The sequence below is a fragment of the Alexandromys fortis genome, unplaced genomic scaffold, assembly GCF_014885135.2.
Source record: "Alexandromys fortis isolate MF-2015 unplaced genomic scaffold, M_Fortis_MF-2015_v1.1 scaffold_243, whole genome shotgun sequence".
NCBI classification, from domain to species: domain Eukaryota; kingdom Metazoa; phylum Chordata; class Mammalia; order Rodentia; family Cricetidae; genus Alexandromys; species Alexandromys fortis.
This window is the reverse complement of record NW_026068121.1, coordinates 704,076-727,507: the sequence shown is the minus strand read 5'-3', so window position 1 is coordinate 727,507 and position 23,432 is coordinate 704,076. Positions and strand designations below refer to the sequence as shown.

At 58.1% G+C, this 23,432-nt stretch overlaps 1 protein-coding gene across 11 annotated transcripts in view; it reads left to right on the top strand.

Moving 5' to 3' along the window:
• Positions 1-23,078, top strand: part of Ptprs (protein tyrosine phosphatase receptor type S) — a 58,855-nt gene extending 35,777 nt beyond the window's left edge. For 3 of the 11 annotated variants that reach the window (XM_050125219.1, XM_050125220.1, XM_050125227.1), the window contains 27 exons: positions 1,175-1,444; positions 2,551-3,132; positions 3,473-3,606; positions 3,769-3,913; positions 8,561-8,866; positions 9,606-9,799; positions 11,140-11,257; positions 11,907-12,539; positions 12,821-12,918; positions 13,501-13,754; positions 14,168-14,261; positions 14,350-14,565; positions 14,998-15,155; positions 15,426-15,437; positions 15,714-15,826; positions 17,034-17,131; positions 17,217-17,340; positions 17,603-17,778; positions 17,924-18,043; positions 18,768-18,922; positions 19,008-19,293; positions 19,437-19,615; positions 20,502-20,628; positions 20,705-20,830; positions 21,103-21,257; positions 21,333-21,468; positions 22,208-23,078. In XM_050125219.1, coding sequence (XP_049981176.1) covers positions 1,175-1,444; positions 2,551-3,132; positions 3,473-3,606; positions 3,769-3,913; positions 8,561-8,866; positions 9,606-9,799; positions 11,140-11,257; positions 11,907-12,539; positions 12,821-12,918; positions 13,501-13,754; positions 14,168-14,261; positions 14,350-14,565; positions 14,998-15,155; positions 15,426-15,437; positions 15,714-15,826; positions 17,034-17,131; positions 17,217-17,340; positions 17,603-17,778; positions 17,924-18,043; positions 18,768-18,922; positions 19,008-19,293; positions 19,437-19,615; positions 20,502-20,628; positions 20,705-20,830; positions 21,103-21,257; positions 21,333-21,468; positions 22,208-22,276 — 5,078 coding nt within the window. In that variant the 3' untranslated portion in view covers positions 22,277-23,078. The remainder of the gene's footprint in view (positions 1-1,174; positions 1,445-2,550; positions 3,133-3,472; positions 3,607-3,768; positions 3,914-8,560; positions 8,867-9,605; positions 9,800-11,139; positions 11,258-11,906; positions 12,540-12,820; positions 12,919-13,500; positions 13,755-14,167; positions 14,262-14,349; positions 14,566-14,997; positions 15,156-15,425; positions 15,438-15,713; positions 15,827-17,033; positions 17,132-17,216; positions 17,341-17,602; positions 17,779-17,923; positions 18,044-18,767; positions 18,923-19,007; positions 19,294-19,436; positions 19,616-20,501; positions 20,629-20,704; positions 20,831-21,102; positions 21,258-21,332; positions 21,469-22,207) is intronic. The other 8 variants (XM_050125225.1, XM_050125224.1, XM_050125222.1 and 5 more) reach the window with 8 other exon arrangements.
• Positions 23,079-23,432: the final 354 nt, after the last annotated feature.

The following is a 23,432-nucleotide window of genomic DNA, read 5'->3' as shown; positions in this document are numbered from 1 at the left end:
ACCCACCCAGCTTCCGAAAACGGAGCCCTGGAAATGTCCTGCTGCCTTCCAAGCCTGAGAGGCCCCTGCAGAAGGTGGTATCCATCCCCACCCACTAAGGAACGCAGCAAACATGCCCCTGTCTCCAGTGCTCCAGCTCATCGGCTCCTTATTGTTAAGAATTCTCAACTATGAGTCGTCCTTAACTCTCCCATTTATGGTTGTGCCAGGGCTGATGTGGCAATTGCGTCTCATTGCGCCCCATCGGCTAGAGTACCATGCAGCACTGAAGTGGTCCCTCCACTGTCCCATCTCCCTCTCTCTCTCTCTCTCTCTCTCTCTCTCTCTCTCTCTCTCTCTCTCTCTCTCTCTCTCCTCATCTCTGCTCTCCCCCACCATCCTGAGACCCACACTTCCCTTCCATCAGTCTCTCTCCCTACCCCGTGCCTCCCCCCCCCTTTCTCTCTTTCTCTCTCTCTTTCTCTCCCTTCTGCATGATGTTTGTGACTTTTGAGAGCTGCATCTCTTGATGGAAACGTGTCCAATCCGACAGAAGCTTCAAGCTCTAGGAGGGTTTCTAACACCCCAAAACCACAAAAATTTCATTAGCATTTTTCTCATCTTTCCCTTGGGGGATCGGATCTGGAGGCCATGGAGTTCCCTGGTCCTTTCACCTCCTTATGATCAGGTTCTGTCCTCATTTCCCAGGAGGGTGGCAAGCCTCATCCCCAATCTCAGCCCTCGGCACCCGAGCCCTCTGGCACCTTCCGTGGTGGTTGCCCCTTCTTGGGCGGCCTTGCGGGGGCCTCCCCCTAAGCCATATCTCTCCACAAAGATGAGAAACTGCCGATAAATTTTTGTGTGTCCTTCCGTGCTGCGATCAGCAACCGCGCTGGTCGGGGAAACCCTGTTGCTATGAGATAACGCTTCGTGTCCCACTCCGGTAGATCTATATTGTTTGTGAAGTTCCTACCTTTGAAGTTTCCTTTGTGTTGGAATTTGTTTTTATAATTTGTTTGGTTTAATTTTTTTGTTGTTGTTCTGTTTTCATTTGGGGGAATGAATGACCTGGGGCTGTAATGGCCCTGTTTATATTTAAATGGCTTTCTACCCTTCTCCCCCTTTTTTCTCTTTCCTCCTCCTCATCCTGCCCTTTGCTCATTCTCCTGCCAAAACCGCCGCCTGCCCTCCCCAGTCCGCCGCGTGGCCCCCCGCTTCTCCATCCTGCCCATGAGCCATGAGATTATGCCCGGTGGGAACGTGAATATCACTTGTGTGGCCGTGGGCTCACCCATGCCCTACGTGAAGTGGATGCAGGGGGCCGAAGACCTGACGCCCGAGGATGACATGCCCGTGGGTCGGAATGTTCTAGAACTCACTGATGTTAAGGACTCAGCCAACTACACGTGTGTGGCCATGTCCAGCCTTGGTGTGATTGAGGCTGTGGCTCAGATCACTGTGAAGTGTAAGTCAGGACCGCAGTGGGGCGGGGTGGATGTGGCACCCACGTTCGTGGGGCTGAGAAGCAGTAGCTGTACCTGGCTAAAGGGTGTGAGACAGGCGCTAGGGTGATCTCAGGACTTTGGAGCTGAAGCAGGAGGATCAGATGCTTGAGGCTAACCTGGGCTACACAGCAAGCAGGGTCAGGTCCAGGAATGGGGTCAGTTTGGTGGGAAGAGTTAAACAGACGATTCCAACCCTGGGATGAGGGCAGCCTATGTTGGGACTAAAGACCCCCATGGCTTGAGTTCTCAGTGAGAATCCCAGGCCAGGTTGAGCCCTGATCTCCACTTACTTAGACGAGTGTTTTGAGGTGACCTCACGCTCACTTCCGTCTCGTCCCTGACAACATTGAGGCTGTATGGGAAAGCTGGATCCCAACACTGGACGAGTAGTGAGCCTCAGTCGCCGCGGCACATTGGCGTGCTGAAGGTTAAATACGTAACCGCCAGCCTGGTGGTGCGTGAGGTCTAAGGGTTGGGTATAAAGCCCTGGCTAATGGCAAAACAGGTGGAGATGGCAGAAGTCTAGATGTCATGTGACCCACAGCAAGGAAGAGGAGGAGGGACCACATCTGCCGGGGGCTTTAGTGTTGCAGGGGTGAGGAAGAGCAAGCGTGGAGTGGGACTCAGGAAGCCCTGTGTGCAGAGAGATGGGCCGGGCGCACAATCAGCTTCTAACAGGAGACAATGCTGCTTTATAAACGTCTTCTGCTTTTGCAGACTGGAGCAGGACAGGGCCTTACTGTGTAGCCCAGGCTGGCCTGGAATTGACGTCCTCCTGCCTCAGCTTCTCAAGACCTGAGATGACAGGTGAGCTCTAACCCACCTACAAACACTGGCCTGGTGGCCTGTGCCTGTTATCCTTGTCTACATAGTGAGGTCGAGGCTAGCCTGGTCTACCTGATGCCTTGTAATTTTGTTAACTTCTGCTGTGTTCCCTCCTGTCTGGCATGGCGGTGTGACCGTCAGCCATTAGCAGTGCGAGTGCCGACCTGAGGTCGGTGGGTGCTTGCTGATGAAGCTGGGGTGTGTGGGGGTACACTCAAGTCACTGTGCCTCCCTCCTGCAGCTCTCCCCAAAGCCCCTGGGACTCCCGTGGTGACGGAGAACACCGCCACCAGTATCACCGTCACATGGGACTCAGGCAACCCCGATCCAGTGTCCTACTACGTGATTGAGTATAAGTCCAAAAGCCAGGATGGGCCGTATCAGATCAAAGAGGACATCACCACCACACGCTATAGCATCGGGGGCCTGAGCCCCAATTCCGAGTATGAGATCTGGGTGTCGGCTGTTAACTCCATCGGCCAGGGTCCACCCAGCGAGTCAGTGGTGACCCGCACGGGCGAGCAGGCACCGGCCAGTGCTCCCAGGAACGTTCAAGCACGCATGCTCAGTGCGACCACCATGATAGTGCAGTGGGAGGAGCCGGTGGAGCCCAACGGCCTGATCCGAGGCTACCGCGTCTACTATACCATGGAACCTGAGCACCCGGTGGGCAACTGGCAGAAACACAATGTGGATGACAGCCTGCTGACCACTGTGGGCAGCCTGCTGGAGGACGAGACCTACACTGTGCGCGTGCTGGCCTTCACCTCGGTGGGCGACGGGCCGCTGTCAGACCCCATCCAGGTCAAGACGCAGCAGGGAGGTGAGGTCTGGGGAGCGGGTCCCACACACTGCCATTGCAGCGTCCACTCCTAGACATAAGTGGTGCACACCCCTAACCCCACCGCAGGGGGCGGGGCAGAGGCAGGCAGATCTGTAGGAGTTTGAGGCCAGCCTGGGCTACATGGAGAGACACTGTCAAAATAAAAGAATTGATGGGAATAAATGCCCAGCCCCAGGCAGTTTCTGTTTTCTTTTCCTGGCAGTGATTAGAAAGGGACGCCCATCCTGAACCCTGCCCCTCCTTGCTGGGAGTCAGGGAGCCCATGTGAGAGACTGACCTTCCCCCGCCTTGTCCTCCCTCCTGTGTGCTTCTCCCTCAGTGCCTGGCCAGCCCATGAACCTACGGGCAGAGGCCAAGTCTGAGACTAGCATTGGGCTCTCGTGGAGCGCGCCGAGGCAGGAGAGTGTCATTAAGTATGAACTGCTCTTCCGGGAGGGCGACCGAGGCCGAGAGGTACCCGGGCTGGCTGGGCGGGAGACGACAGCTGGGTTGGGTGAGCCGCGCTGGCCTCCATGACCTCTGGTCAGCGCCGGTTCCTCACTTCTCGCGGATCTCTGCCTCTCTCTGCCCCTCTGCCCCTGAGTCCCCCACCCACTCCCACCCATCTGTTCTCAGGTGGGGCGCACCTTCGACCCAACCACGGCCTTTGTGGTGGAGGACCTCAAGCCCAACACGGAGTATGCATTCCGGCTGGCGGCGCGCTCGCCGCAGGGCCTGGGCGCCTTCACCGCGGTCGTGCGCCAGCGCACGCTGCAGGCCAGTACGTGTCTCTTGGCACCTTGTCCTTGGGGAGGGGGAAGCGCAATGGCCACTGACCTGGCCTGAGCCCCTGGGCGGGGGTGGGGGTGCCTCCCGCCTGGCCTGCCTCAGCCTTGGCCGTGTCTGCCTGCCGTGCCTCAGTTTCCCCACAGCAGGGTGGGTCTCCCCGTGAGGATGAGACCAGCACAGAATGGCCACTCAGCCACTGGTTCCTTCTGATCTGACTTTTCCCGGACGTGGAATCAGTCAGTCCTCAGAAAGTCCCTACAGGGCCCCAAGACCATCACCCGAGGAGATAGCATGACAGCCTCTGTCAGGTCCCCCTCAGCTCTTACCCTGAAAGAGACATGGCTCTAGAAGCCTCAAGACAGGGTCCCCAGTGGCCCAGTTGCTCAGAGCCATATCCGTTTGGGGGGACCCTGATACAGGTCCCTGGTCCCTAAAGCAGTTTGCTGTGCCTGCCTGGCCCGTTGTCATAGCCACCTGTGACTAGGTTGCTGTCTCTGGGCCACATGGTGGCCCTATTGTCCCCACTGCCATTCCCCCCTCAGCTCTGCTGGCATAGCCCCTGCCGCTGTGGCCTCTTGCACTTCCCCTGCTCCCTCAGCCACCAGACGCGGTTCTAGAAGCATCTGCCTCGCGGTGCCCTCACTCCCCATGTGTGCACTTGGTCTCGGGTCCCTCGAGGGTGTTGTAGACTTGGGCCAGGGTTTCTCTAGGGGCAGGGGCTGTGGAGACCCGGTTCCCCTGCCAGCCTCCCCCTCCCGCCTCCCCCCTCCCGCGGAGCCCCAGATGGCTCTGAGGTGGTGATCAGGTGGAGGTCAGTGAGGGTGGCCTGGGGCCTGGGGCCACCGAGCAGCCGGTAGAGGTGGCCCACAGGTGAGTATCAGCCGGTCTTAAGCGACTCACAAACACAGCCCACCCTGCGTGTCACCCCTGCCTCCCTGGACCACACACATGGCCCAGAGGAACCTCCAAATAACTCTGACTGGACACCACACACACTTGTCCAGCTTCTGACATATGTCCCCTCCTGAGATACCATGCAGGTTGGGCTGGATTGTGAAGGTCGTGACCTCCGAGGTCACCCAGAAAGCATCTTCGGCCCAGCCATGTGCGTTCCAGGGCGGCCCAGGACAGGGAGTGGGGGAGCGGGCTCTCCACTTCTCACCCCGAGACCCAGGGCCAGGCGTGTCCCCGGGGCTGTGGGCTCATTAGGCCCTGTCAAGGGTAGGTGCAGGTCTGCCCGCTGGCCACTCCGGGTGTCCCCAGACCCCGCCGTCCCCCACCAGCCGGGAGCTGCAGAGTGGCTCTCCCAGCCATGGGCCAGCAAGAGCACATAGCCTTGTAGCCGGCGCCGTTCCCTCTCGTAAGAAAGTCTGTTAAGTTAGCGCTTGAAGGAGTGGAAGGTAGGTAAAGACCAGGCGTCTCTGCGAGGCGTCTGTCTGTCTGTCTGTCTGTCTTTCTTTTATGATTTTTTTTCCATCATTGCCACCATCACCCTCACTCTGGTTTTATTATTTTGGTTTGGTTTTATCTTTATCTTCTTCCAGTTCACAGCGGAAGAACCTTTCCAGTGCATCCCCAGTGGCTTATTTTGTTTCCATCATCCCTGCCTGACCCCCCCCCCCCCCCCCCGGGCACTTTGGATTGGGGTGACTGGTCAAGAAATGGCCCCGCTCCATCCCATGGCTCCTGTGCAGTGTTCAGGAAGGGGAGCTGGAGGTCGTTCCCAGGCCCACAGCAGCCAACATCTTTGAGGATGAAGCTGTGATTGATTCTAGGTCCTGACATGGTCAGGGGATGCACACAGCAACACTGACTAGATGCCAGACTCAAGTACGCAGGTGACCCTGCCAGCAGGGGCGGGCCCATGAGCCGTCTGTCTGCCACCTGCACAGACTGAGGTCTATGGTCCCCAGCTCAAAGCCAGGCCACCATAACTGACAGCCAAGCCTAGGTTCGAACTGTGCGATCTGAGTGGGCTCTGAGTTGGCACCTGCTCTCCCTAAGACTGCGGGTCACTGCCTGCAGAATGAGATGTGCCCTGGGCTTCCAGGAGAATTCAGAACTAATGCATAGCACCTGGGGTGGAGTCTGACATCTGTAGGTGGACTGCGATCCCAGCAGCTGGGTTTCCGTCTGTGGCCTGAAGAAGGGTTCAGAGGTGATGACCGAGTGACTGTGAGTCTGGTGTGGGAGCCCTCACCATGCTAAGGAGACAAGGCCACAGAGAGCCAGTGTCAGCACAGTAGGTGCGTGGCGTGTGTTGTCAGTCATTCCCACAGACTGGCCTCTGGCTCATACTAGCGCTGCAAGTGTTCCCCAGGGCCCTTGAGACACACAGTGGCCCTCCACTGCCCTGCCCAGTGCACAGTAGGTGCTCCTTTAGGGTTGTTTGAAGTTGAAATACAGATCAGGATATAATCATAAATGAAAGCCACCAGAGACAAGCTGAATCTGACGCTGGATGCATCGTAGATCCCTCACATTGGGGTCTGACAGTCTGCAAGCCTCTTCATACACAGTGAGCACTCGGAGGCAGAGGCAGGCAGATCTCTGTGAGTTCGAGGCCAGCCTGATCTACAAGAGCTAGTTCCAGGACAGACACCAAAGCTACAGAGAAACCCTGTCTCAACACACACAACACAAAAAAACAAACACACACACACAAAAGGAGAAGTTGGCTTGATGTTTAACACACAGCACACAGGTGCTCGTATCTGAGCCATGTTGGTCTGAAAAGGAATTGTTCTGCTCAGGTTTGCTCAGCACAGTTCCTGCCAAAGCCCTGGCACTGCACCGTTCTAGGGTCGGATCATGGCACCTGACACAAAGTCGCTGCTTCATATGTGAAAGTTCAAACTCGATTTAATAAAATCCCTACAACATGGACGGACACTCCATAAATGCTTAAGCTACAGCCCTTAAGAGTACCTGACAATACATGAGCACTCTTAATGCTTCACGGGGCATAATAGACCGTGTTTGACGCATAGTAGACACTTAATGATGGAGACAATTCCTCCAGTGTCTGGCATACAGCAGCTGTTTAATACACGGGAGCCGTTAGTCCAGTGCCCACACAGTAGGTATTAACATGTGTTCTTCAGTAAAGACCCTGGTGTAATATCTGACACATAGTAGGGACTTAATGTGTGGTCACTGTTAGCCCAGTCAGTGCCTGGCATACAGTAAGTGTAATGTATGGGTGCTACTAGCCCAGTGCTGGCACACTAAGTATTTGGTATATATAGCCTGTTAACTCAATGCCCTATACAGAGTGGGTGTTTAATATGCAGGAATTGTTAGGCTAGCATCTGGCACATAGTATGTGCTTAAAGTATGGAGACTTCTTTTCAGTAGAGACCTAGCACAGAAGGTACACAGTAGGTGATTTACCTTTTGCAGTCTGACTTTCTGACTTAGCAGTAGTGTAATACCCATCACATGGGTTAAGTGCTCACCATGTGAGGAGTGCTAGCCTGGTGCCCTGGCACACAGTGGGTATTCAGTATTCAGAGACCTGGCCCAGTGCCCAGCACACAACCGGTGCCCTCACAGGCTGTGCGCAGCGCCTCTGTTACTACTCTGTCAGACACCTGGCATGTCACAGGTGCACATGAGGTGCTCAAGACACCCATCTTTGAGTGAGGCCAAGGGAACAGTGGTGTCTGGAGTTGGCTGTGGGGTGGCCTCAGGGCTCAAGTGTTCAGTAAATTGATGAACGCTAAGAGTATTTAAGCACTGTATGCTTTAATCCCAGAATACTTCAGCACATGCAAGGCCTGAAGGAGATGTCCAGAGAATAAGTAAATCTGCTGTTGTCTTAAGACGCCTTGAACATAGTAGGACCCCGATATCTGATTGCTAATCCCCTTGGCAAACACCCAGCACATAGTGTGTCCCTGTGTGTAGACTTCTCCCCCTGGCATGACGCCAGCATATAAAAGGTCTGGGGGCCATAGGTGATTTTGCTCCCATTCTTTTAAGCCCTGTGGGGTGCCTGGCACCTAGTAGGTGTTCAGTTGCTGGAGCTTCAATTGCAGTCCGTGTCATGGTGCCTGGCTAAGTACATCCCTTAGTGTATTATGGGCCAGCATGTGCTTGGTCCGTAGTAGGTATGCAGGAACTAGACTTCTGCCATTCTCTGAAGGATATGACAGTGTCCTAGCAACCTTGTGGAGCCTGACACATAGTAGGAGTCTGGGAAATGATTTCCCTATTCTGTAAATGAGCCGGCAGACAGTAGGTCCTTAGTGCATGGGAGCTTCTATTCTGGTTTCGTCATCGTCCTAATGCCAGGCACCAAGAGGGTGCTCGGTAATTGTTTTCTCGGTTCCACGAAGCCGGCATTATACTCATGACACACAGTAGGATCGTCTGGAGCACACAGAGGAGCCCAGTGGCAAGCCCCTCCCCCACGATCGTTGTCTCATCTCTCACACAGCTAGCGCAGCTGTTCTTGGCCAGCCCTCCCGCCCGCCAACCCGCCCATCTCACCTTTGTTTGACACCAGCTTCTTTTGGGTTCGATTTCTCTTTGGTTCGTTCTGTTTTGTTATCATCTTTTTATTTTCTCTTTCCCATCTTCTGTCCCTGCCCTCCCTGCCCATCCCACCTCCCCGCCCCCACGCTCTCCCCAATAGAACCGTCAGCCCCCCCTCAAGACGTTAAGTGCACCAGCTTGCGCTCCACGGCCATATTGGTAAGTTGGCGCCCGCCACCGCCAGAAACTCACAACGGGGCCCTGGTGGGCTACAGCGTCCGCTACCGACCGCTGGGCTCAGAGGACCCGGACCCCAAGGAGGTGAACAACATACCCCCGACCACCACTCAGATCCTTCTGGAAGCTTTGGAGAAATGGACGGAGTACCGTGTCACCGCAGTGGCTTACACAGAGGTGGGACCAGGGCCCGAGAGCTCGCCCGTGGTCGTCCGCACCGACGAAGATGGTAAGCACCGGCCCTGGCCGGACCCAGGGCTGGGGTCAGAGCGGGAGCCAGGAAGCCAGGAGCAAGCTGCATCTTGGGGGGCCTCGCCACAGGTAGCCCTGTGCCTGGGGCACCCTCTTCCCTTGGTGCGCCTCTAAGGTGGCCTCCTTAACCTGAGTTTTAGACTCTTGGTGGCCCTGCATCATCCTGCCTTGGAGACAGGCGGCCACCTCCACCAACATATACCCATGGTGGCCTGTTCAAGAGTCCATGTAGCTTGAAGCGGGAAAGCCTTGTGTCAGGCAGGCTAGTGATACGCTAGGAGCGGAGTATCGTCGGACGTGGGACTTGTGAATAGCAGTCGGTGCCCAGTGCCGGGAGGGAGGCTTTGGGCCTGATGGCAAGCTGAAAAAAGAAAAAAGGCTCCCAGCCTAGCAGACCAGGGGACGATGCGTTTGGACTGACCGCCCAGCCTGTCCCAGCTTTGTGATCACCTGGGATCACGGATTCCATTTTCCAGGCCTCAGTTTCCCCATCTGTAGACTGCAGAAATGTGTATCAGTTCTGAGGGGGACAAGCGCTAAGAATGGGGCCTAGGAGAGGGACCGCGGTTGGTCATTGTGTGGTGCAGCAGCAGGTCATGGGAAAGTAGGGGTTGGAGGGGGCCACGCCCTCCCGGGCCAGCAACTCCCAGGACCCTGGCCCGGGGCGGGGCCTAGTGCCCCTGTAACAGCCCCGCCGCCCCCCTCCTGCCCGCCAGTGCCCAGCGCGCCCCCGCGGAAGGTGGAGGCGGAGGCGCTCAACGCCACGGCCATCCGAGTGCTGTGGCGCTCGCCCACGCCCGGCCGGCAGCACGGGCAGATCCGCGGCTACCAGGTCCACTATGTGCGCATGGAAGGCGCTGAGGCCCGCGGGCCACCGCGCATCAAGGACATCATGCTGGCAGATGCCCAGGTGGGCCACACGGCTGGGGTGGCAGGGGCGCCTGGGCACTGTTTCCTCTCTACTCCCCACTCTACTGCTGGCCCCCCTCTCACGTCCCTCCTCTCTTCCTCACCACCGCCTCCCGCTCAGTGGGAGATGGACGACACTGCCGAATACGTGAGTAGTCTTCCGAGCCACCTGCCATCCGCACTGTGCAGTCTGCACGCCCGTGGTGCCCCGGGCTCCTCCTGTGTCCCTCACTGTGCCCTCCATAGTTTCTGACGGACCCAGGGTGGGGAAGGACAGCTGCCAGGCTGCCACCTCAGAGCCGTGTGGAATTGGCACTGCCTGTCTCTGGGCTGCTCAGTCAGATTGACAGGAGACAAGGGCTCCGCATAAGGTCTAAAGTTGCCTCTGACCTGGCTGGGGCTTGCAGAGGTCTCTCTCCGGCTCCAGGGGACGCCCTCTGTCCTTCCTGCCTGTGTTCTGTCCCATCCCCCACTCCTGTGCTCCTGAGGACTCTGCAGCCAGGCATGCTGTGTGTGTGTGTACGCGTGCGCCCCTGCTTACAAGAATACACACTGCATGTGTGCATAGGTTCTGTGCAAGACATGTCAGTCACCACTATAGAGTTGACAGATCTTATGCTGTGGGCTCAGGAGGGTTGGTGGCCAAGGCTGACCAAAGTCCCCAGGAAGGGGGCAACAGGACCCAATGTGTTCGAACGTCCACTGTTTGGGGTATGGTGTGAACGAATTGTATCCCAGCACGGTGTCACACTGTCACCTGGATAGGAGAGGGGGCCAGGCACAGGGTGGTCCGGGAAGGAGAGGTGTTCTGCTGCGGGGTTGTGTCTGACACAGGCCTCACTGCACAGCCTGCACCAGACTCCCACTCCAGTCCTGCACCTCTGCAACTGTTGACTTGAAGTCTGCAGTTTGCATCTTAGCATGAGATGGCTGCGGTTCACAAGTGACTTTCAAAACTCCAGCTAGCGTAACTGCATTTCTTAAGTTGGTTAGGGCATCTCTAAGAGTTCAGTGGGCTCAAGGAGGCCAAGCCATGCCAAGGCCTGGGGCGCCCAGGACACCCTGTGACTGGAGCTGAGGGAATGAGGGCCTGGGGAAGACTTCATTGGCTTTACAGAACTGGGGGAGCCCTTGAGATGGCTGCTCATGCACTCTGGTGGCTCTGAGGACCTGTTGGTAACAGCCTGGCCCAGGATGTGTGCAGTTGACAGGGTGTGGTCGCTGCATGCTGTGATCTGTGCATGTGCTCACCAGTGTGTCTGCCCACGTCCCGTTTTTGTCTTAGGGAGAGGGTGAGCAGCCTGCCCCATGGCTGATACCCCCTCCCGTCCACACTCACAGGAAATGGTGATCACAAACCTACAGCCTGAGACTGCTTACTCTATCACAGTAGCCGCGTACACCATGAAAGGCGATGGCGCTCGCAGCAAGCCGAAGGTGGTGGTGACCAAGGGAGCAGGTACAGGCCCAGAGCAGTCCCCATGATTCTCAAGCCTATATAGTGTAAAGACATACCAGGCCAGTGGGACCAAGAGAGGAAAGGCATGGGCTTTTCTCGGAGGTTCCAGGTTCCAGACACTGCCAACCGGTGCCTGTCTCTGTCCTCGTCCAGCCCTCTGCCTGGACACTACTTATTTGGCTGTCTCTCAGCAGCAGTGTGGGAGTCAGGCTTCCAGTGCTGAAAGGATGCTCGAGAGATGTCCTCGTGCCCCAACCTGGAATTTAAGCCTTTGCTTAAAAGTCCTTGCTAAAATGCATCTTTAAGAACTAGACCTTAGCTGGGCGGTGGTGGCGCACGCCTTTAATCCCAGCACTTGGGAGGCAGAGGCAGGTGGATCTCTGTGAGTTCGAGACCAGCCTGGTCTACAAAGGGAGTTCCAGGACAGGCTCCAAAGCTACAGAGAAACCCTGTCTCGAAAAACTATAAAATAAATAAATAAATAAATATTGCTAGACCTTAAGGTCTGGGGGGCATGGTCAGGGTGGAGCCCCATTTAGGATTCCCCAGTAAGGAACTGAGGGCATGGTCAGGGTGGAGGGGCTGAGAGACCGGCTGAGGCACGGGCCTGGCTTTGGCCGCGGGGACAGCTGACCATCTCTCCCTGCAGTGCTGGGCCGCCCCACCCTGTCGGTGCAGCAGACCCCCGAGGGCAGCCTGCTGGCGCGCTGGGAGCCCCCCGCGGAAGTGGCTGAGGACCCTGTGCTCGGCTACCGCCTGCAGTTTGGGCGTGAAGACGCGGCACCGGCCACGCTGGAACTAGCGGCGTGGGAGCGGCGGTTCGCAGCGCCTGCACACAAGGGCGCCACCTACGTGTTTCGGCTGGCGGCGCGCGGACGCGCGGGGCTGGGAGAAGAGGCGGCGGCGGCGCTGAGCATCCCCGAGGACGCCCCGCGCGGCTTCCCGCAGATCCTGGGCGCCGCGGGCAACGCGTCCGCGGGCTCTGTGCTGCTGCGCTGGCTGCCGCCCGTGCCCGCCGAGCGCAACGGCGCCATCATCAAGTACACGGTGTCCGTCCGGGAGGCTGGCGCCCCGGGGCCCGCGACCGAAACGGAGCTGGCGGCGGCGGCCGAGCCGGGGGCGGAGACGGCGCTCACTCTGCAGGGGCTGCGGCCGGAGACGGCCTACGAGCTGCGCGTGCGAGCGCACACGCGCCGCGGCCCGGGCCCCTTCTCACCCCCGCTGCGCTACAGTCTCGCGCGGGACCCAGGTAGGCGCCGCCCCGGCCCGCCCCTCCCCGCAGGTAAGTCTCGGCCTCCACGGACTCAGCCCAGGCGCCCGAGGCTCCGGTTGGCACAGGTGGGATGCGGCTCGGCGGCCACGCCCCTCCCGCTTCTCTCCGCAGCGGCGTCGTCTCTGCAGCAGCAGGCACTGGGGACAGGGCAGGCAGGGCCGGGCCAGGCAGGAAGGCCGAGGGCACAGCGTACCGCAGGGACGACAGGGGCCGCCCCAAGGGCCCCTTGGTTCTGGCTCAGCGCTTACTTGGTCTCTCTTCTTTCTCTCCCCGCTTGCCGCCGCCTGCAGTCTCCCCCAAGAACTTCAGGGTGAAAATGATCATGAAGACGTCAGTGTTGCTGAGCTGGGAGTTCCCTGACAACTACAACTCGCCCACGCCCTATAAGGTACCACAGTGAGAGCAGGGCGGGAGACACCCAGGCTCTGGCTGGAATCAGCTGGCAAAGCCAACTGAGGTCGGGATTCGGTGATGCTCTGTCTAAGCTCAGGAATCACCTTTAAGTTTGAGATTGGGTTAAGGAAGAGTCTGGGATCTGAGCAGATTTGAGACTGAAGAGGATCAGTCAGTGTTGGGCCTCTGCCTGGGATCGAGGCTCAGTCGGTGATAGGGCTCACCTCGGGTTGAAGCTCAGTCTGCCTGCAGCCAGGATTTCTTGTGGGCTTGAGGCCCAGCTAGGGTTGGGGTTTAGCGTTAGGGATGGCCTGGGACAATTGGGTTGGTCGTCAGACTGGCTTCAGGGCTTAGTGGAGATTGTAGTTTGGCCATGGATCAAGGCTTAGTTGGATGTGAAGTTCAGTGTAGGACCAGAGCTCAGTCAGGCTTGGGAGGATGTCGGCACTCTGCCTGGGTTCTCGGGACAGCCAGCCTGAGCTCATGGTGAGCATTCTGAGGTTGTGGCTACACTGGGGTCAACAGGCTGTGAGCTGCCCCGCTGAGCCAGCCCCGCCCACGGGGGCCCCGCCCACAGATCCAGTACAACGGGCTCACACTGGACGTGGATGGCCGCACCACCAAGAAGCTGATCACGCACCTCAAGCCACACACCTTCTATAACTTCGTGCTCACCAATCGTGGCAGCAGCTTGGGTGGCCTGCAGCAGACCGTCACCGCCAGGACTGCCTTCAACATGCTCAGTGGCAAACCTAGTGTCGCCCCGAAGCCCGACAATGACGGCTTCATCGTGGTCTACCTGCCCGACGGCCAGAGCCCTGTGACCGTGCAGTACGCCTCCCTTCCCCGCATGACCCGGTTCTTTGCTGTCCCCACACAGGCTCTGCCTCACTTTTCTCCCTTACTGAAATGACGGGTCAGTCAGCCTGCCCCATGACACTGTCCCCACAGAGCCTGACCCTTCACTGGGTAGGCTTAGCGCCTCTGTGAGGATTTGATTCTGTGCTTCCAGACTGATGGGGGCCTGACTAGAAGCCCCCAGCGAGGAACTAGAAGTGCTCCTGGGAGCAGGGGAAAATGGATTTAAGAGCATATGGGCACTGAAACTTGGACTTTGAGGGGTACACAGGAGTTCGAGAACTAGAACACCATGAAGTTAGCAGAAGGCATGTGGCCCCAAACCGGGATGCGGAGTCGTGGGTGCTACGTGGACAAGGGACACATACCACCAAACTTCTCCACAGGAACTACTTCATTGTGATGGTCCCGTTGCGCAAGACTCGTGGCAGCCAGTTTCCGATCCTGATGGGTAGTCCTGAGGACATGGATCTGGAAGAGGTGAGGCCAGCGCTCTCCTCTCCCAGGCCTGCTCACAACCAGGCTGTGGCGCACCCAGCACTGAGCCTCCACGCCCCTGTCTCCGCAGCTCATCCAGGACATCTCCCGGCTGCAGAGGCGCAGCCTGCGCCACTCACGCCAGCTGGAAGTGCCCCGGCCCTACATTGCTGCCCGTTTCTCCATCCTGCCAGCCGTCTTCCATCCAGGGAACCAGAAGCAATATGGCGGTTTTGACAACCGCGGCTTGGAGCCAGGCCACCGCTACGTCCTCTTTGTGCTTGCTGTGTTGCAGAAGAACGAGCCTGTAAGTCCTCCATGGTGCCTGCCCACATCCCAGCTAGGCCTGGCCACCAGCCTGGAAGTAGATGTGGGAATGGGGACACAGAGGACTTTGGCTTGCCCCAGTCACCCCACTAAGCTGATGGACAAGGGGACCTCTCAGTGAGGTTGACCTAAATTGATCCCTGAAGCCAAGCATAGACCTCATCAGCTCCCAATTGGTCAGTCCTGGAAAGAGGGAGGGACTTGTCAGAGGGGGACCCAAGAGCTTATTCTTTAGAAAGAAGGACCCTGGGAGCAGGGGCTTTGAAGGATGAGTAGGAGCACTCCAGAAAAGGTATCCCATCATCCCCATCACTCGTGGGCTCAGGAGAAGCAGAGGGAGTCGGGAAGGCAAAAGGCGGCAGACCAGTGTGTGGCCAGTCCTGATGGCAGCCCTCCTGCCGCTCCCCTGCAGACATTTGCAGCCAGTCCCTTCTCAGACCCGTTCCAGCTGGACAACCCCGACCCCCAGCCCATTGTGGACGGTGAGGAAGGTCTCATCTGGGTGATCGGGCCCGTGCTGGCTGTGGTCTTCATCATTTGCATCGTGATCGCCATCCTGCTGTACAAGAAGTGAGCCCTGTGGCTGGCAGGAGGCGGGGGGAGGGGGCCTCGCAGGCAGCGTGAGGGGCAGGACCACTACACATCCCACAGGTGAGGGCCCACCACACCTTCCCCAGAGAGCCGTGGTGAGCCTCGGAGTGGGGTCCAGACATGAACGGCAAGCCCTCATTTGCCAGAGACTGAGGGTCAGCAGGGTCGCGAGGCCACTGTAGTCACAGCACTGCACGCTCTCACGTGGTCTTCTCTTCTCTTCTTTAACCTCCTCTGGCCTGCGGACAGCAAACCTGACAGGTGAGGACCAGTCTGAGGCAGGTGGGCGACGGTGGGAGGAGCTGGGCTCAGTCCTGATTGGGACCCCAGATGAAATCAGCCTTCATCTGGGATTGAGGCTCTGTCGGCATGTGGGGCTTTGCTAGACCGAGGTTAAGGCTCAGTGTGGGATCAAGGTGCTGTGGGATTAGTGTTGAGTGTAGTGGCCCCTTCCCCCGAGTCTCACACCCCTGAGGGGCACCCTCTGCTGTGCGTGTGCTGACCCCCGGCCGTCTGTCCCACTTACTCTCCGTGAAGTAAACGCAAGGACTCTGAGCCCCGCACCAAATGCCTGCTGAACAATGCTGACCTCGCCCCGCATCACCCCAAGGACCCTGTGGAAATGCGGCGAATCAACTTCCAGACACCAGGTGTGTGCTGGCCCTGGGGTTGGGGGCGGCTGGGTGGGGCTGCTTTGCTGCGGCCTCCTGCACCCTGGGCTCTCATCACCAAGTGAGGTCAGTTACTAGTTATGTGGAGGCCTAAAAAGTCAAAAGAAAACAGTGGATTGGGCAGGAGAGCTGCAGTTTTGTGCCCCTACCCGAGGGTAGGGTTTCAAGGGTCATCCTGGCCATTTCCCACACAGGCCTTTGGAGGTGTCCTCGCACCTGCCGAGCCCTAAGCTTCCCTCTGTGGCCTCAGACTTCTGCAGGCCCCATCGTCAGATGCTTCTTACCGAGTGGGCAGCCTCGTGTTTGACTGACTGCCCCTGCCCTGCAGTGCACTCTGGGACTTCTGTGGCACCTGTGCTGTGCACGCACTTTTTTTCGAGTTAGGGTTCCTCTGTGTAACAGTCCTGGCTGTCCTGGAACTTGCTGTGTAGACCAGGCGACCATGAACGCATTGATCCACTGCCTCTGCCTCTTGAGTGCTTGGATTAAAGGCGTGCTCCACACCTCTCTCTCTCTCTCTCTCTCTCTCTCTCTCTCTCTCTCTCTCCCTCTCCCTCTCCCTCTCCCTCTCCCTCTCCCTCTCCCTCTCCCTCTCCCTCTTCCCGCTCGCTCGCCCCCATCATGAGCTCCAGCCAGCAAGGGTTTTGAGTTTGAGTCTAACTGACATCTGCTGTGTTCTTCCAAATGCCCAGAGTCTCACATCGCCCTAAGGTCCAGTTCTGAGCTAGTTCATAGCAGACATTCAGACTCTAGTGAGAATCCCCGAAAGCTCCTAACAGGGCCCGTATAGCTCCCTTGCCCCTCGGCAGGTCAGTGTGAGGAAGGGGGACACAACCACTCAGGATCAAAGCTAAAAGAAGAGCTCTCCTGGCCGGCACTGGCAGGGCCTGGACTGCAGATTGGATTCCACACCAGAGCACCAGACCCAGCCTCCTTCAGGCCCCGGGAAAACAGGGACAGCCCAGCGCATGCACATAACACAGTGTGCTCTTTTGGAGGACTGCTCGGCCCCTCTGGTCTTAGGGAGGGCAACACCCAGGCACCATGTTTCTGAGCCGCATCAGCTGCCTTTGCTTCTCTGTCTCTGGCCCAAGACATTTAGGACCTTGGAGCCCTGGGCAGTGTGGGGACCAGTACATTATCCTCCATCTTGCCCACTGACCCTCAGCCGTCCGTCTCCCGACAGGCATGCTCAGCCACCCGCCCATCCCCATCGCAGACATGGCGGAGCACATGGAGAGACTTAAAGCCAACGACAGCCTCAAGCTCTCGCAGGAATACGAGGTGAGCTGGGGTTACAGCAGGGCCTTCCTGACCTATGCTCCAGCCCCCCAGCCCTGCCAGTCCTGAGCCTGCCCTCCCCCTGCAGTCCATCGACCCTGGGCAGCAGTTCACCTGGGAACATTCAAACCTGGAGGCCAACAAGCCGAAGAACCGTTACGCCAACGTCATCGCCTACGACCACTCCCGTGTCATCCTGCAGCCCCTTGAAGGTGGGGGAGGGGCTGCACATGTCTATGTCAGCCTCTGTCCACTCTGGGTTGTCACATTGTGGGGGAGGGTACCATAGTAACAGGCGTGTGGCAGACAGGAGAAACTGACTGCCACAGTGGGTCCAGCAGAGAAAGATCCAGTCCCAGGTGGCTGCCGGGCCAGCACAGAGGGCCATCCCCACAGTGGCCCAGAGTGCATCGGGTCAGAGGTTGAGTTGGGCAGCTCCCACAAAGCTGTCTCTGGTACCCTGCCCGGCTGCAGGCATCGTGGGTAGTGATTACATCAACGCCAACTATGTGGACGGCTACCGTCGGCAGAACGCATACATCGCCACACAGGGGCCCCTGCCCGAGACCTTTGGGGACTTCTGGCGGATGGTGTGGGAGCAGCGGTCGGCCACTGTGGTCATGATGACGCGGCTGGAGGAGAAGTCACGGGTGAGGACCACGGGCAGCACCTGCCCACGGTATCCAGGGCACTGGCCACCGCCCTTCCTCACCCACCTCCCCTCATCACCTGCCCACGGTACCCAGGGCACTGGCCACTGCCCTTCCTCACCCACCTCCCCTCATCCCAACACAGATCAAATGTGACCAGTACTGGCCTAACCGAGGTACAGAGACTTACGGCTTCATCCAGGTCACCCTGCTGGACACCATGGAGCTGGCCACCTTCTGCGTCAGGACCTTTTCCCTACACAAGGTGCGGGCTGGGTAGGAGAAGCGTTGCACAGAAAGATGAGTGTGTCCCCGGCTGACAACACTCCCGCCGCCACAGCGGGACAAGGCCAAGCCCGGCTTGGCAGTGTGGTGTGCCCTGCCTGCCTCTGAGCTGATTGGGTTCTGCCACCCATGAGTCCTGTCCTGACAGGAAAGGACACAGTCAGATCTCTGTCCGTGCACATCTTAAATGATGGCCGCCCTTGGTGTGTAGCTGAATCCGCTCAGTCCAGTTGTTGGATCATGGCGCAGTGTACTGCGTGTTTGCTGTGGGGCAGGAAGGAGCACCGTGAACCCCCAGGGCCGCAATCACTAGCGTCCTTCCCCTGTATAATGGGTGTGACTGTAGAGCACAGGGAGGGACGTCGTGTGTGGGAGGGCTGCAGGTCTGGGAGTCCCAGCATTGGAGAAACGTGGAGGGTGTGCAGGGTCGGGCAGGGCTGAGCTGCAGAGGGGACACGGATTGCTTTGACTCTGAGGGAGGGGGATATGGAAGGGCTGTGCTCGGGGAGCTGCAGGCCCTGGGAGCAGGATGGGAGACTCCTGGAGTCAGCATGGGGTTAGTGCATTTTGGGGTGAGGGAAGGGAATTGGGGGGGGGCTGAGTGACCCCAGGCTGTGGTCAGTGTGATGTGGGCACAGTGTAAAAGCCCCTAAACCAGGGAAGTGTGGGCCCATGGTGACAGATTGCTTTCCCTCTGTTCCCAGAATGGCTCGAGCGAGAAGCGTGAGGTGCGCCATTTCCAATTCACAGCATGGCCGGACCACGGAGTGCCCGAGTACCCCACTCCCTTCCTGGCATTCCTGCGCAGAGTCAAGACCTGCAACCCGCCTGATGCGGGCCCCATTGTGGTCCACTGCAGGTGTGCACAGAGCAGCCTCGGCTTGTCCCCTGCCCGGCTTGTCCCGTCCTGCCCTGTGTCCTGACCTTGGCATCTGTCCCCACAGTGCGGGCGTGGGCCGCACTGGCTGCTTCATTGTCATCGACGCCATGCTGGAGCGCATCAAGACTGAGAAGACGGTGGACGTGTATGGGCATGTGACGCTCATGCGGTCACAGCGGAACTACATGGTGCAGACGGAGGATCAGTACAGCTTCATCCACGAAGCTCTGCTGGAGGCTGTGGGCTGTGGCAACACCGAGGTCCCCGCGCGCAGTCTCTACACCTACATCCAGAAGCTGGCCCAGGTGGAGCCTGGCGAGCACGTCACGGGCATGGAGCTGGAGTTCAAGGTCTGTCACCCTGCGCTTGGGCCCCAGGACCCACGGGTGGGCCTCTGACCTCCGCATTCACCTTATACATACAATCAATAAGGTGGGGTCCCCCTGTGGCCCCCTAACTGTTGTCCTGACCGCCCCGCCTCTTGTCCCCACAGAGGCTCGCCAGCTCCAAGGCACACACTTCGCGCTTCGTCACCGCCAGCCTGCCTTGCAACAAGTTTAAGAACCGCCTGGTGAACATCCTGCCATACGAGAGCTCGCGCGTGTGCCTGCAGCCCATCCGCGGCGTCGAGGGCTCCGACTACATCAATGCCAGCTTCATTGACGGCTACAGGTGCGCTGGGGCCTCCAGGGGCCGCCTCGCCCCCGCCCTCGCCCCCTGTCCTGGCCTCTGTCCCCAGCCTGCACTGCCTGGCTTTGATTTGCCTAGCTTTGATTTTGGGGTTTTGTTTGTTTGTTTGTTTGTTTTTTTGGTTGTATGCTGCGTCTTTTCCTAGGCACGTTCTTTAGTGAGCCAGGGCATCTGAAACTCCCCAAGTAGGTTCTACGAGCTGCCTTAGTTACTGTCCTGTTGCTGTGATGGACGCCAGGGCAGTTTAAAGAAGAAAGTTTATTTGGGGCTCAGGGTTCCGGGGGTCAGTCCATCGTGGCGGCAAGCAAGCAGGCAGGCAGGATGCTGGAGTAGCTCACGTCTTAACTGCAAATGAGAGACAGAGAGCCCTGGGCCCCTGAACCCTCAGAACCCAGCTCTGCGGCACATGCACCTGTTGGGGACCTGAGCCTGTGGGGCTGGTTTTGCTTAGACACCACACTTGAGCAGTGACCACCAGGATGGTTTGTTGCTGTGTCCCAGAACCGAGAATTGAACTCAGGTCCCCACGCGCTCAGCCAGCTCTCTGCCCACTGAGCCGCCTCCATGTCCCCACACCTGGCCTGGTCATTGCGGGAGTTAGAGCCCAGAGTCCCCTCGGTGACACTGAGCTGACGTCTGACCTGGAGCTGAGCTGGAGCTCTGGCTGCTTGTCCAGATGGCCCCGGTCTGGCTGCTAGCACCCATGGCTCCACAGAGTCTATAGTTCCGAGAGGTGGCGCCCTGGCTAGGGTGAGGGGACGCTGTCACAGCTGAGTATGTCTGATGGCTTTGGAGAGTGGACGGAGGACGTGTGTCTCGCAGTGTGCCTCCCCTGGAGGCTGACCCCATGCTTGCCACCCCGCCCCAGGCAGCAGAAAGCCTACATTGCGACGCAGGGGCCGCTGGCAGAGACCACGGAGGACTTCTGGCGCGCGCTGTGGGAGAACAACTCCACCATTGTCGTAATGCTCACCAAGCTCCGGGAGATGGGCCGGGTGAGTGTGCCTGGGGCCCCCAGGGAGGTCCCTGCAGGACCATGCCTCTGACCCTGCCCTCGGCCCCCCCCCACAGGAGAAATGCCACCAGTACTGGCCCGCCGAGCGCTCTGCCCGCTACCAGTACTTTGTGGTGGACCCAATGGCAGAGTACAATATGCCCCAGTACATCCTCCGCGAGTTCAAGGTCACAGATGCCCGGGTGAGTGGGGCGCAGCAGAGGCTGGGGCAGTATTCAGGAGGCGTCTTCACCAGGGTGGGAGCAGCTTGGCACTGCTGGGAGCTATTGTGGATTTTAGCGATCACCGTCAGCTCTGGGAGTTGTGCTGTGATCGGCTGTGTGGGCAGCCGGCATTCATAGAAGGTGGCATCTTGGACGTTGGATAACAAAGGCTCTCGTGGCAATGATCACATTGTCTCTGTGGAAGACACCGTTAGATGCAGAAGGGGTTTGTGACTGGCTCTCCCTCCCAGGATGGCCAGTCCCGGACCGTTAGACAGTTCCAGTTCACGGACTGGCCGGAGCAGGGCGCGCCTAAGTCAGGTGAAGGCTTCATCGACTTCATCGGCCAAGTGCATAAGACCAAGGAGCAGTTTGGCCAGGACGGGCCCATCTCGGTGCACTGCAGGTGAGTGCACAAAGGAGCTCAGGTGTGGGGGTCTGGGGACCAGTGCCCGTGTGACCCCCATCTGCTTCCATGCAGTGCTGGAGTGGGCAGGACAGGCGTGTTCATCACCCTGAGCATCGTGCTGGAGCGGATGCGGTATGAGGGCGTGGTGGATATTTTCCAGACAGTGAAGGTGCTTCGGACCCAGAGGCCCGCCATGGTGCAGACGGAGGTATGGGGCCGTGCCCGAGACGTTCCCTCTGCTCCCCTCAGGCCTGTTCCACAGCCCTGCAGACTTGGGGTTGGTCAGGTGTCTGCCTCTGGGTCACAGATCTTGAATCTAGTGATATTTGTGTACAGTTGGGGAAACTGAGGCCTATACCAGGCTTTTATGGGGGGGGGGATCACCAGCCAGCTTCCAGAGACTTAATATTAGTCATAAATATGCTAGGCTTTATTTTCATTTCTTGCTCTTACAGCTTAACCTGTTTCTCCTCATCTTTGTTTCGATCCAGGGCTGTTACCTTTCTTCCGTGTTCTTTCCCTGCTTCTCAGTCCAGCTGGCCGCTGGTTAACCTCTTGGCTTCTGGCCCTGGGCGTGTCCCTCCTTTCTCCTTCCTTCTCTTCCTCTTTCTTCTCCCCTCTCTGCCAGCCCAGTCCCGCCTACCCCTCCCGCCTAGCTATTGCCCATTCAGCTTCTTATCAGACCAATCAGGTGCCTTAGGTTGACAAGGTGAAACACATGCAACATATGTTTGCATAATTAAAGTCAGCAGGAACGCGTGTGACACGCCTTAACACAGTTAAAGTCAGCGGGGAACGTGTGTGACCGCCTTCTTCTTCATAACTGAAGTAACATCCACAGCAGGCCAGGGGAGGATGAGGCTGCAGGCCCTGGGGAGGACCCTGCTACTGCTCGGGGAACCCTGTGTCTCTGGAGCAGGTGCTTCAGTTTCTCCTCTGCCCCGCAGGACGAGTACCAGTTCTGCTTCCAGGCGGCGCTGGAATACCTGGGCAGCTTTGACCATTATGCAACATAAGCCATGGGCCCTGCCCGACGCCAGAGCCTGCGCAATGCGCCCAGAAGTGACCCAGGCCCCGCAGGGCAGGAGGCCCGGCGTTGCGGGGCCCAGCCGCTGCCTTCCGAACTCGAACTCGGCACAAACGAGGTTCCAGGGCGGGGGGTAGGGGAAAGAGTGAAGAGGGTGCGGCTGCTGCTCCCCGCTGCCGGCAGGCCGAGCTCTGCCCCATGCTCCCTGCCTGCCTGGCGGGGACTTTTCTTTCTTCTTTCTTTCTTTCTTTTTTTTTTTTTTAATAGTGTATATTTTTTTCCTCATTTTTTTTAAAAGAAGAAACAAAATCGTGCCGGTCAAAACTTTGAAAAACAAACAAGATCACCATGTGTGCCTCCATGGGAGGCCTATTTTTTCAGTCAGCTTGTCGTGTGGCAGTTACGTGCGAGCGTGGGACTGAGCCCGCGACGTGTCCCTCGTCCCCGTGTGAGTGGCACACTCTTAGTTCTTGTTTTCCCTCTTTATTTTTTTTTTTAAATCAATCTTCAGACATATCAGATACAGAGGGTGAAGCTGGGGGCAGTCGGGCCACCGAGGACACTGGTCTAGCCCAGCCGCCAGGAGCATCCTCGTCCACTCGTGGGCTCCGTACCCTGCATGGAGGACCTGGTCCCCAGGACTGCAGGACACTTGGGGGCATTCGACCCCCTGGAGCAACTGTAGAGCGGGTCAGCTCTGTCCACGCCAGTTTTTTGGGCAGAAGCAGTGGGCACCGCCCCTGTATGTAGATAAACCGACTTTGTATTAAAGGAAGATTCGTCCGACCTCAGTGTGGACTGGTTCTTGATGCCACCCAAGGGAGGGAGGGATGGGCTGGGATGTCCTCTGAGGTCACACAGCACTGAGGAAAGGGCTCAGCGGGTAAAGCGCCGTGGAAGAGTACGAGGACCTTAGTTCGAATCCCAGCACCTGCATTAAGACCCAGGCATGGTGGCAAATGTAGGAGGTCAGCACTCGGGAGGTGGAGATAAAGTGTTTGGGGCTCATCAGCCGTGCAGGCTACTGAGAGGCTGGGGAAGGGAAGGAAGGACACTGAAGAGCAGAATGATTGGGACAGGTCCTGAGTTTGAAAGAGGAAACAACCAAGGAAGGTGACAGCTTAAGCCTGGCCCTCTGGAATGTT